This window comes from Cervus canadensis, chromosome 22 (assembly GCF_019320065.1).
Source record: "Cervus canadensis isolate Bull #8, Minnesota chromosome 22, ASM1932006v1, whole genome shotgun sequence".
Taxonomy (NCBI): Eukaryota; Metazoa; Chordata; class Mammalia; order Artiodactyla; family Cervidae; genus Cervus; species Cervus canadensis.
The window spans coordinates 36,418,669-36,432,186 of NC_057407.1; the positions used below are offsets into that span (position 1 = coordinate 36,418,669).

At 41.0% G+C, this 13,518-nt stretch overlaps 1 protein-coding gene across 6 annotated transcripts in view; it reads right to left on the reverse strand.

Annotated features, from left to right (window-relative positions):
• Positions 1-13,518, reverse strand: part of CRBN (cereblon) — a 111,461-nt gene that overhangs the window by 1,197 nt on the left and 96,746 nt on the right. For 5 of the 6 annotated variants that reach the window (XM_043443149.1, XM_043443145.1, XM_043443146.1 and 2 more), the window contains 7 exons: positions 12,290-12,449; positions 5,905-5,967; positions 4,726-4,810; positions 4,007-4,122; positions 3,615-3,679; positions 3,136-3,267; positions 1,225-2,040 (listed from right to left, as the gene is read on the reverse strand). In XM_043443149.1, the coding sequence (XP_043299084.1) occupies positions 1,860-2,040; positions 3,136-3,267; positions 3,615-3,679; positions 4,007-4,122; positions 4,726-4,810; positions 5,905-5,967; positions 12,290-12,449 (802 nt within the window). In that variant the 3' untranslated portion in view covers positions 1,225-1,859. Of the gene's footprint in view, positions 1-1,224; positions 2,041-3,135; positions 3,268-3,614; positions 3,680-4,006; positions 4,123-4,725; positions 4,811-5,904; positions 5,968-12,289; positions 12,450-13,518 lie in introns of those variants that run through there. The other variant, XR_006264595.1, reaches the window with a different exon arrangement.

Consider the following 13,518-nt stretch of genomic DNA (forward strand, 5'->3'; position numbering starts at 1 on the left):
GTATCCTGACATTTTATAACTAACTTTTCTTTCTGTGTAGCCAGTCAGAGCATCTTTGTGCAATATGGGCAAATAGCACTTTTGGACCCTGATAACACAAAAAAGTGTATTTCTGTTAAAACCCAGATAAGAGGAAGTGTGACAAACAGTGTAATGGGGGATTTGCTGCAAGAAAGGGAGCCTCAGAAACATCTGCATCCAGGTCAGTAATTGAATGCTTATGAAGGAACGCTTAAGATAGTTAAGTACTAGTAAGGTATGTATTGGACACAACATTTTACAATTTCTACTGTTCTATATAGGACATATGCAGGTTGAGCTATTAGAGGTCTGGTTTTGTTAGGTGAAAAGACCTTAGGTTTGTATTATATGCGTATTTTATATACCAGAATATTTTATTTGCAAGTCAGTAAACAGTACAGAACATTCTGAGCTTACACTCTTCCAGGGGTAAAGTAAAAGCAGTGTTTCCTTACTACAGCTGGGTTGGATGTAGAGATGTGCTGTGCTACCGAAAAAAAACACTCGCTGGAATCCCTTCAGAGGAAGTTTTGGTTCAGTGTAAGACTACATGAACAAACAGGAAAGTAGTGATAGTAACGCCATAGAAACCCAAGGTGGTTGTTAGTAAAGAAAGGTTAGGCATATTTTAAAGAATCAACAGCGTTCTTAAGTTGCTTTTCGTTTACACTCTTTACATAAATATGCAACATGATACTCAATTTAGGTTTCTAGTCTAGGCAATCAAAACCATTGCATTTTTGGTAAGTTAAAATGTAAGAAACTTTAACAGTCCATTTTTGGGCACATACATTGTACCTAATTAGCTGAACTTTTCTCAGTGAATTATGTAAAGCAGTGGAGGGGTATCAAAATTACACCGAAATGTGAAACGATCCAATAAACCCCTTGAATGTGTAAGCAAAGAGGTAGGTGGCAAACCTGTCTGTCTAGAACTTTATCTTAAAAATTATTTCTTACGCCTAAAGTATCCGCATCTGAGTAGATATTTTACATTATTTAAACAAACATGTTTAGCTTTGCTTTTATACTTTACTTACAGAGTTTCTTCACTTTACATTGAACAAAATAGCCTATGAAATACATCGTCACCTCTAGCCTGTAGGAAGGAGACGTGTTTTAGCATCTGTGCTCCACAGTAGTCTAAGTTCAGATTCAACTTTGCAACAGAATAACCAAACACTGAGCAAATACACAAGATATTATTATTCACTAACAAACATGTTAAGAAAACTTTTATTTTGGGGCTCAAACTGCATATTATAACTCTTTATTTTCAAAATTTACAAATCAGTATCTCAGAAACTAAAGAAAAGGAACAAAGTCCTTATACACATTTCCTTGCCACTTTCAAAAAAGAACAGTACTGGAGCTTGGTTGGCACCCTACCTTCTGGAACATCTGCCCTTTGGAGCACTGATGCAAACACGCCATTCTGTTCTGTGTATCAGGATCAAATAAATGATGAACTGCATTAATTACAGCAATTTATAGGAATTTCAGATTTGTTTTGTGCAGAAAACATGCTCACCAGTTTCACAGATGTCTTCACGTCCTCTCAGTGATAACACTACCAGGCTTATCAAGAGTCCACAGGGTAACGGTCCCAAGCTCCTAAAGTAGGTATTCCTGAAAACCAAGTGTTCTAGACTGCTTCTCATCCCCGTCAATAGAATATCTTAGTTTAAATCTTGAAATCCTTTCGTTTGACTAAGAAACTGCAACCTTCCATGTAATGTTGCTTTTTACTTAGGTATGCATCAAAAGCAGTAATTTCCAAAGCAGATCTGGTGTTAGAATACCAATGTGTTAAGTAACCTTATCCCTACTGTATTTGTTTATAAGCAGAGTACTACTTTGTCAGGGCTTATGTCATCTTCCGTGTCTGGGATGGTGGGCAACAGAGCGGATCGAGTCAAACCCCAGAATTTCTGAGGTGACATGTCTTTTTTGGTGGCTGTGAATTTCCATCCAATATGGCTGGCACAGATCCTGCACTGGGCAATAGTCCACGCATACCTACAAGATTAAGGAAAGATAAGTAAATCAGCTCAGGAAACGCATCTCTGTATCCCAGCCTATCACCTCAGAAACCTGTTAGAAAGACAGATCTTTTACTAGCCAAATTCTAAGGATGGGGAAGAGAAAACTCAGAGCTTTGATTTATGCAGTTTCCTGAAACAGACCTCACAAAAAGATTTTCTAATTTGTACCAAGTCATCATGGCAATACAGATTTCCTTATACAAACTGCTGGTTGCCAGGAGCACAGTGCAAGTTGCAGCAGCCTTTTCTTAGTTGTTTTGCACTGCAGTCAAGTTAGGAAACAGCAGTCGCCTGTAGAAATACACACTTCTGTGAGTTAAAACTGGGGAAAGAGGTGAGTGTTTCTCTCACGTATTGGCCAGTCCAGGTGGCATGGTTCTAGGTCCAGCATAGCAAATAGAGTCACTACGCCCTGCTCAGCTTGCCTCTTTCAAAATAAAAAGGCTGAGCCAGCATTATGGCTGAAAGGATCTCACAAGTGCTCCGGTGGTGCTGCAGGTCCCACAGGCGTGCTTTGGAGGTCAGTAGGCTAAAGCCAAAAAACCGAAGCCTGCAAACTAGAAGAAAAGCTGCATTCTGCATGTTCTGGGTCTATCACTGTTTACTAATTTTACACATAAAATACAGATATACAGTGGACCCTTGACCAACACAGGGGGTTAATCCACCTATGATTTGTAGTTGGTCCTTGTATCTGCAGTTCATCTCTGCATCTAACGACTCAACCAACAGAGAGCGCCAGTATTTTACTACTGAAACATACCTGCATCTAAGTGGAAAGTGGAAGTGAGCAGTTCAAAACCATGCTGTTCAAGGGTCAACTCTAGTTTTACTGGATCATAAAACAGTTGGTATTTCATTTCCCTGTCAGCTCACTCTGAAGGGGTGTGGACCAACCGTATAGTTGGTTTAAGACCTGCAGCTGCCACGTGACAGTACATGCAGTGAGACTGTGCAAGAGTAGCTTTCCAGCCACTCGTGAAGTGAACAACTCTCCTTAATACCCCTGAGTTTTACTGCCCCCCTAAGGCACACACACGAACCCCACAAGGGGACGCCACTACCTTACCCAGGAAACCAGCTGTGGTCTGTGGAAGGCCGGCCGATCAGATTCAAGTTGCAGGCCTTGTAGACGGTGAGCGTCTCGTGCACGTATCCGTGAGGGTTCACGTAAGCTGCCATCGGCCCACATAAAGATAAACTAGAGAATCAGCGCAGAGGAGAGTCAAAATGGGGGGAAAAAAATCTAACAAGCATGTCCTATCTCTGACCCCATGTGCTGAAACGGATACTTGAGTGAAGTAGCGCATAAAGCCGAGGCATTCCTGCTAGGTCCGTAAGTACTGAGAAAGACACAGTTGATAGATTCTTAACAAGGTTGGGGTGGTGGGGAGGTTCTCCCTCACCAGGCTCACTCATTGCTGTGAATAATCCCGTCCACACCCACTGCTGTTCTGGTACTTACCTACCACTGAGGTAACTTCCCATATTTCATTTGCTGAGTATTTGTAATTTAATGGAGGGAAATATATGGAGTAAAAAGCTCACCTGAATATTTCATTTTTGGTTGTTATTTCTGTTTCTTGACATTGTTTACAGCAAAGTGACGTACACTGAAATATTTAAGAGAAAATTAGTGGGGGAAATGCTCCAAAGTGTTGATTCCTCTAACTGTAGTTTTAAAGATGGAACAAGGAAAACACAAGCTGACACAATCACTAATGACCCTCTAGGATACATACAGGAATGCAAAACAATTTTTCTGTCTTATGATCTCAAATGTTTAAATATTCCCTTAAAATATTTGTAATGCAAACCACAATCAGTTCTCTATGTCCATGACTAAACACCCTACCGCCAGCCTTGCTGGTCCCAACAGTGCAAACCCCACCCCCCCGACTGACAGGATGTGTACATCCAGACAGACATTCACTACTCACTTTATTCATAATGTCTAGTTCACAGCGAAGTCGTTGGATTGCACTACCAATTTTAAGGAGCTGAATTCGTAATACATCATCAATAGGAAGACAAGCAGCTACTCTGTAAGAAAAATCTTAAAGACAGGATAGATTTTTCAAACTTTTAAACTTACGAAGCAGATACATATCAGATAACTTATGAATGCAATAACATCCTTTTCGAATAAATCCTTTCCAGAGAACACACTTCACACACTTATAAACAATACTAAAATGTATCAGCTCTCAAGTATATATATCTTAAGGATGTAACTTCTTTTCCCATACTTGTTTTTGTAAATGTCTTAAACATGAAATCAAACCCATGTTATTATAAGTCACTTATTTACTAAGAGACTAGAAAAATAGTTAACTTGTACCTAATTAACAGCTATGTAAATACAGTAGTAAGCCTTGGAATTAAGGTGACCTTTAAAGGCACCCTGAAGACCAAGGAAAGGAGTATACCCAAATAGCATTTCCGGATGCGAGCCTGTTATGTCTAAAATAGGAATAATCAGAATTTAAGACCCTTGTTACAACTAACTAAAAAATACTCATTTTCTATAATTGATGAAAACAAATGTGTATGCTTTTCGGGGTAATAAAAAAAAAATTTTTTTTTCGGTTTCATTAAACAGAAAACTTACAAAACAATTTTAGTAAAACATCACAGGAAGAAAGCTAATTTTTCATACCTATTGGATTTGAAGGAAGAGAATCATCTTTTAGATTTTCATCCCATTCGCGTAGCTGTTTCTTGATTCTATCCATTAAGGTTTCCTTGTTTGAAACGAGCCATAGTAAGGTTCACACACTTTTTACACTGTCAGCTTTTCAACTCAATAAATCTAACATATTAGTAACAAATGTAAGTAGTTACTATCTAGTACAGTTCCAGTATATATGTGTCTGCTTTTTACACAGAAATGACTGCAGCCCCTGCTTAGCCCAGCACGAGGCTGGCTTTCCAGCCTCTCTTCCCCGGGTCTGGCTTCTCAAGGGCCTCTCATCTTCCCTCTCTAGGAAACCTTTCTGTTGGTCCCTGTGAGCTGCACATGCTACCCACACACCTTACCTGGTACCTATTTACAACATCAGAGTGCTCACTATCTTTTCACAAGTGGATGTTAAATACTCTTGTCTATTACGTACTTGTAATGCCTCTTAAGCTGCTGAAGAGCAGCGTGAACTATCGTTTCCCTCAGTGCTGCCCGTGTGCTAAGTACTCACCACCTACCAGTTCACTAAGCCCAGAGCTCCAGTTCTGGGGGCAGGCTGATGGAAGACCAAGAACCTCTAATGCATCCCAGGACAGTCAGGGCACCCTTACCCCCATTTTATACTCAGGTTCTGCCCCAAACCACAGAAAAATTAATAGAAATGAGGCCTTGAACGCAGCCTGTGTCTATGACCTACATTCTGTGAACTACCCACTAACAGTCTCTCACTCAATTTTTCAAACTGTCATGATGCCTAGTATAAAAAATTTGAACTGCAAAAGCACTGGTGTGTATATCAATTAGTACACTAAAAGCAGGAAATAAGACGTGGGCATACTTGTTTACAAGAGGACTAAAACACTGTTAAGGATTCTGTATTTTTCTAAATGTAACTGTACCTTGACAACAAAATTTTAAATGCTTAATACACCCAAAGATGCCACAGTATCTTGTCCTGAAGTTATAAGCCACCATCCACTGACAGAAAACTAAAGATCTCTACGTTAGAAGTCAGGTCTGTCCAGCAGTATGATTCTGCCCTTTCCCCTTAAATGAATGGCACTAGTTCCAAAAATAAAATGCCACTTGTTTCGTCTAATGACCCTTATGACATGGCTTATCCTAGAAGCAAACCGTCCAACGCAGGTTACTTACAGCATCATATAAGGAATACAGCCAGCGAGGCCATGAAGTCAAATTTGCACAATGAAACTTTCTCTGAAAAAAAAAAACAAAAGTCACTTAAACACCATAGAATCAAGATCTTAAGGCTAGAAGGAACCAGATTTAAAAACTGATCTTGGCCCACGATGACGTTCTAATTTCAAAGAGATAAAAAAGTTTGCAGAGAATCCCGCAAGAGATGATTATATTTGACAAAGATGTTTTTACTTAATTCCTGTAAAATTTCAGTAACTGATGGGGACACTCAATAATTAAGATATCAGTCCTCAGAGTATATATTCAATGTGATACCAATGAATTGGAATTCAGAAGCAGTTTAAAGCTCATCTGAAAGAACAGATGTGTAAAAACCAAGAAAATCTGGAAGGAGAACGGCTAGACAGGACACGGCCACACTGCAAGGACGCCCTGCAGCAGGGCTGTCAACGGCAACAGGCGGGAACACCCACCCATCTCCCAGCAACTGTCCATACAAGGCGCTTCCACTAGAGAAGATTCTACACCCGACCGAAGAAAGTAGGGAACACGAGGGATGGTCACACTTTCTCCACATGCAAAGCAAAGCCTGCACGTCTACAGACATGTTCGTTTTGTGCAGAAGGTGTTCACTGACATGTGAAACTGGGCGGGGAAGGGCTCCTGTACCTGCAAGCCCAAACAGTGGTTTACATACGACCCAGGCTGGTCACACGTGTGAGGTCCTAGCGCCGTCAGCAGTGCAAATGATAAAAATGATTTATCCAAGTAATTGAAACAGTACAAGTTTTTGTTTCCTTCATTTATCAAATCCTACTTGCTTCTAAGAACTGGAATGGAATGGTGAGCTTTTTCTAGATTCTGAGGCTTGTAAGCTCATTAATGGAAGACACACAACTACAAGCGTACAATGTATGCTGGGAAACCATTCCCCTGCTTGAGGAAGCCTGCCTACACCACACATAGTCTCCCACTTCAAGACTTCCCCTTCATGCATAAACACTGCTGCTCTCACTGCGACTCTCCTGACGACTCGGGGACAAGACAAGAACAGACTGCAATGTTCCTACGGATGAGGGAATAAGCAACAGTAGCCACACAAATCTTGAAAATCTTGTGATGGGGTTAGTGGTCCTATTTTTACTTACAAAATTACAAACTGTCAACAGTTACATAACAGTATCCTGGTGGGGCATAAACAGACAGACTGATCACAGAGCAGAAGACAAATAAAGTAAAACATGAATCTGGTCTGTAAGGCAGCACAGGTGTGCGGAGTGAATACAGGAGCCTTTCAGAAAATGGTGAAAGGACAGTGGGTCGCTACCTGGGACAGGTGCTGGAATCACACCGAGAGAAACTGCACATGGATGATCAAAGCTTCCATTCTGGTGTCATTAAGAAAAAAGGAAGTCAAAAGTAAAAAGTGACACATTTCATTGATGAAGGACAATTCCTTCACAGAGGGAGGTATCTCTAGCTATGATTCAGAATACAGAAGTATTAAAAAAAAATTCAACTATATGCCCACCACAATACAGTTAAAAGACAAAAATGAGAAACTAAAAAAGTGTTTGACACTAACTGCAGATGAAGGGATAAGCTGCCTTTACACACAGGTGAGTGTGTACAGAACTGGCAACAAACAGTGGGGGTGAAGACAGTTCCAATGAAAGGAAATATGCCATGCTCTTAAACACAAATGTCACACATCATTCACATTCAGAGAAATTCAAGTTAAACCTTCAACAAGCTCCTATGTTTCACTTATCAGATCAGCAAAACTTAAGCTGGATACTGTACAGCCTCACTGAAACACTGAGAGTACAGACAGGAACAACCTCCTTAAGTAAGAAACTTGGAAAATACATGTCAACATTACAAATGCAGTTGCCCTGACATCCAGTCATCTCACTTCTCAAATACTGACCTGTATGAAAGGTCTTCTGTGTATATCACTGAGTCTAGGTCCATCATTAATACACAGAATGCCGTGCAGCTTTCAAAACAAGAAAGAACTGCTCTGAAAACTAAAAACAGAAGAATCTCCTACACTCTTAAAATAGGGAGCAGGACAGCATGCATCCTCCTACGTAAGAAAAAGGAGAGAAGTAAGAATGTTTATCTGTGTTTTCATAAAGAAACTCTGGAAGAAGACTGAGAAGCTAACCTGTGAGCTCCTGTTTGTGGGCCCCGCCCTTGAGTTACGCTCAGTTCTTCCCTGCTCTGTGTGAGAAGCAGGAGCTCGTAAATTTAGCAGAGACCAGAAAGATGAGCTTCACTCACTTTCTTGTTTCCACATTTGATTTTTTGTACTTCATACTCTTTCTCATTAACATGGAAGGGCTTTATCAATGAGCAAATAGCGTGGGCAAGAAGGGAGTATCCTCAGAAACATATACACTGTATTCTAGGTAGGTTTAAACAACATTTTCCTTATTTTGAGAGAATTTCGCTACAGTAAACAGTGAAGAGAAAAAGACACTGTGAGAAGAGGGAGTAAAGAAACAGTTTTAAAGGTCGAATCACCAGATAAGAAAGGTTCCCAGAGAGAAGTGGGTTTAGAAGAGCATCACCTGATTAACTGGCCTAACTTCTCAACCCTCAGCGATACTTTCTCCAGTGTTCCCGTCAGAATGGAAGATAACCGAAGTGGAAATACTTTTGTCATTTCGATTGTTCTGTTTTCAATGGCAAATGTTGACAGGTTATACACACAGTTTCAAGGTCAACTGAATACACTTCAGGAAGACTCCACTCCACTCCTAGATCCTTTAGTATCATTTTCTGGTGGAAAAGTGGGTGGCAACCCAATTAGAGTGAGTTATTTAAGAATCAACTAAGCTTCTCCCAGTTCTGGCCACGTGAACCGCTTCTCAGACACGAAGAGGCACGAGACCCTGCTGGGGCCGTGGCAGGTACAACCATCAGGTGTGAATAAACTCCACAGAGGGCTGACCCGAGCCCCAGGTCGGCCTGAAGACAAGCGCTGTGACAAGTCAGTGTCCACCACAGGGGCAGCAGGACGAGCCCTGAGCCGGTCCGGGGCCCCTGGAAGCCCCCCCAACCCCGTGCCAACCGCCAGCCCGGCATGCCAGCAGGACGGCGCCCACTGGGCTCTCTAAAGTGAGGCAGAGTCTGCAGGACGCCTGGAGTCCAAAATAGAGCAGCTACTGTTTTTTCTTGGCCTACTGATCTAGATCCACATTTCAGAACCTAAGACACTCTACCCAAAGTGTAAGCAACGGAACAATCAGAAAAAAACACAGACCAAGGCATTTGTAGCCTTGAACACCTTTTCTATCTCGCTCATTCCTAAGTACCTTCCATTTACTCCTTGGCAATTCTGAACATGAAGAAAAGTGAGGGAATGTTTGAGAATCCAGAATTACTGGAGAAATAAGACATCAGGGGATGCTCAGAGGATCTGGTTCCTAACACCTGACGGCCCAGCTACAGAGGCCTCCGTCTGAATTCAACGTCAACAAGCTGAGGTGCTTTGGCCATGAAACAGGAAGGAGTTAGTCAGTGATTCACACAAAAGATTTTTACAAGTTCTGTTTGTCTAACCCAAGTGCAGGTTTAAGATGGCAAGATCCTGCAGAGAGAACACCGAACTAGTTGTCCAGAGCACTGAAGTCAGCAATGAACTCCACAGACTCTCACTCTATGCTCAGAATTGTGCCAAGAGGTAATGTAGGATTTTTAAATGGTTAAGAATTTTTAACAAAAAAATCTTGGTGTGGAAGCACTATTATATAAATAAAATACTTAATACCTCCTGGAAAAAATATCCAATGATTGAAACCCACAGCTATCTAAACCCTGAGAGGCTATGTAGGCACAGAGCATCTCGGCACCCCCCAGCGCCGACGCACTGCTGGGTACTAAAGACTCCACGCGTTCCAGAACACTCCACGGAGCGGTGGACAACAGTGCCGTCCTCCACAAACTCACTTCAACGGTTGGGCTGAAGTGACTAACAGCAAATCTCCCACCGTGCTACTGGTCAAATAAACATGATTTAAAGTATGTATGTGTAAAGCATCTGTATTGGGGACATCCCTGGTGATCCAGAGTACAACTGTATTCCCAACGCAGGGGGCCCAGGTTCGATCCATTGTCGGGAAATTAGAACCCTCACACTGCAACTAAAGATCCTGCACGTGGAAATGAAAGATCCTGCATGCCACGATTAAGATCCAGTACAGCTAAATAAAAAATTAGATTAAAAAAATAAAGCATCTGTATCAAGTCTGAAAACAAAAGTATTGCACAGCTATACAAAAGTTACTGTGAATTTAAGCTGTTTGCTGTTTAGTCGCTAAGCCATGTCAGACTCTTTGTGACCCCCATGGACTGTACCCGCCAGGCTCCTCTCATGGGATTCTCTAGGCAAGACGAGTGGCGTGGGTTGCCATTTCCCCTCTCGAGGGGATCTCTCCAACCCAGGGCTTGAACCCTTATCCCCTGCATCTACTTCTGCTTTACTGACCACGCCAAAGTCTTTGACTGTGTGGATCACAACAAACTGTGGAAAATTCTTCAAGAGAAGCAATACCTTACTTGCCTCCTGAGAAATCTGTAGGCAGGTCAAGAAGCAACAGTTAGAAATGCAACAACAGACTGGTTTCAAATTGGGAAAGGTGTACGTCAAGGCTGTGTATTGGCACCCTGCTTATCTAACTTACATGCAGAGTACATCATGAGAAATGCCAGGCTGTGTGAAGCACAAGCTGGAATCAAGACTGCCAGGAGGAATATCAATAACCTCAGACATGCAGATGACACCACCCTTATGGCAGAAAGCGAAGAGGAACTGAAGATCTTGATCAAAGTGAAAATGGAGAGTGAAAAGGCTGGCTTGAAACTCAACATTCAAAAAACAAAGATCATGGCATCTGGTCCCATTACTTCATGGCAAATAGATGGGCAAACAATGGAAACAGTGTCAGACTTTATTTTTCTGGGCTCCAAAATCACTGCAGATGGTGACTGCAGTCACAAAATTAAAAGATGCTTACTCCTTGGAAGAAAAGCTACGACCAACCTAGATAGAATATTAAAAAGCAGAGACATTACTTTGCCAACAAAGATCCATCTAGTCAAGCTATAGTTCTTCCAGTGGTCATGTACGGATGTGAGAGGTGGACTATAATGAAAGCTGAGAGCCGAAGAACTGATGCTTTTGAACTGTGGTGTTGGAGAAGACTCTTGAAAGTCCCTTGGACTGCAAGGAGATCCAACCAGTCCATCCTAAAGCAAATCAATCCTGAATATTCATTGGAAGGATTGATGCTAAAGCTGAAACTCCAATACTTTGGCCACATGATACAAAGAAGTGACTCCTCAGAAAAGATCCTGATGCTGGGAAAGACTGAAGGCAGAGAAGGGGGAAAGGGATGACAGAGGATGAGATGGTTGGATGGCATCACTCACTCGATGGACATGAGTCTGAACAAGCTCCTCAAACTGGTGATGGACAGGGAGGCCTGGCGTGCTGCAATCCATGTGGCTGCAAAGAGTTGGACACGACTGAGCGACTGAACTAAACTCCTGCACTGGCAGGCAGGTTCTTTGCCGCTGAGCTATTACCTCAAATGAGGACCCTAGGATAATTTACATAAAAATTAAAACCTTCAATACTCAACAAAGAGTAATGGAAGATAAGTACAGGATTCTTCAGGTTACTATGGAAATCGTCTTTCCATATTTTTAAAAGACATATCTCAAAAAAGTAATTTTAAATTTAGACACTAGAAATCTTTCTCCTTTAGGGAGAAATCAGAAATATTAGGTATTTTATACTCAAAATTGATACATCTCACAGATAAGTACAAACAAGCTTCATTGATATTTTTCCTTTGATAACAATCTAGCCAAAAGGATATACACAGGAATTAATGCACTAGAGGCAGTACTTTTAAAGAGTGCCTTTAAAATTTAGTCAAGCCAGTTTTGGTGATGTCCATACTGTTGCACAAAAACAGCTTCCTTTCAGAAGTCCACAAGGAGCAAAACAACCACCACTGTGTACTGTCCCAAACTCTTCCTCTGAGTCTAGGTGTTTATGATTCAAGAGCCAAGCATCTCCTGTGATCACAGTCTAATAAGCGTTTCCTGGAGCATGTAGAACTACAGTGAAGTAATACCTGGATTAACATTTTACTTGGTTTTGCAAACCAAGTAAAAAGCTCTTACATCAACAGCTGCCTAAGAAATTTTTAGAAACTCCAGCTATGAACAAATGCAACTACAGTATTGCTCAGAAGATGTCTGCGGAAGGAATCATGAGAGTTGTTGGTGTTTCTTTCTTTAAACAGGAAAAAAGCAACCTGTCTTCGCTTTTTGAACATGCATAAAAAAATCAGTTTCTCACCTTCTGGTATTTCTGCCACCATTTATATGAACACTGGTCTTCCCATGAGACAGGTTTTGAAGGAAATATCTGGCACTTATTGAGGGATTCTAATTGAACTGCAGACATGGTCGAAGGCAACACACACTCAGGAAGAATTTGCACTTTAGCTTGCTGGATTCTAAAATAAAGAGAACCAGGGATGATCTGAGAGAACAGCATTGAAACATGTATATTATCAAGGGTGAAACAGATCACCAGCCCAGGTTGGATGCATGAGACAAGCGCTCAGGGCTGGTGCACTGGGAAGACCCAGAGGGATGGGATGGGGAGGGAAGCGGGAGGGGGGATCGGGATGGGGAACACATGTAAATCCATGGCTGATTCATGTCAATGTATGGCAAAAACCACTACAATATTGTAAAGTAATTAGCCTCCAACTAATAAAAATAAATGGAAAAAAAAATTTTTTTAAGGAAAAAAAAAAAAAAAGGAGAACCAGGCCCGGTGTTCATCTTTAGGACCAACTCACTCTAATTACTATGTTTCTAACCGTTATGGACAGCTTCAAGTGCTAAGATTTTCAAGGTTTTCTTTTTTAAACATATTCATCAAGTCCTGATATTAAGATACAAGAAATTTTCAAAAAATACTGTATTTCATAAATCATACCAAAGTTAAAACCAAAGGTAACCAAAGATTTTTCTATCTCACTGTGGAATGGAAAACGCTATTTTTACATTTCAAACAAAGCTTGTAAATGAAATAAAGTTAAAAAATCAATATACCACCAATCCCTGATGTGTTGATACTTCTATAAAAATTTCTCATTCTTGGACACTCCACCCCTCCCCTCACCCCACTTCTTTATGTTGCCCAACTCTTACATCAATCCCTTCTCATGAATCACCTATCCTAAGAAGTAGGTAGATAAAGGAAGAGAAAATCAAGAACCCTTTCACACGGATTAGACCAGAGAATTATATGTAGCCTTATTTCTGTGTGCGTTCCTTTTCTCATTCCTAACATTTACCCTGAATATGCAAAGAATCAAAATCCATATTATCTTTAAAAATTATTTCTACTCATATAGTAAAGTCATCATTCAACAATGCTACTTGAGAATATCATAATTGCAAGTATCTTCTCATGAATTAATGCCAAAGAGGCTGTACCTCCAAGCCACTGTCTTATGAGGCACTAAAAGAATTATCTCCTATTGTAACTTTTCAAATGCAGAAAGTATCAAC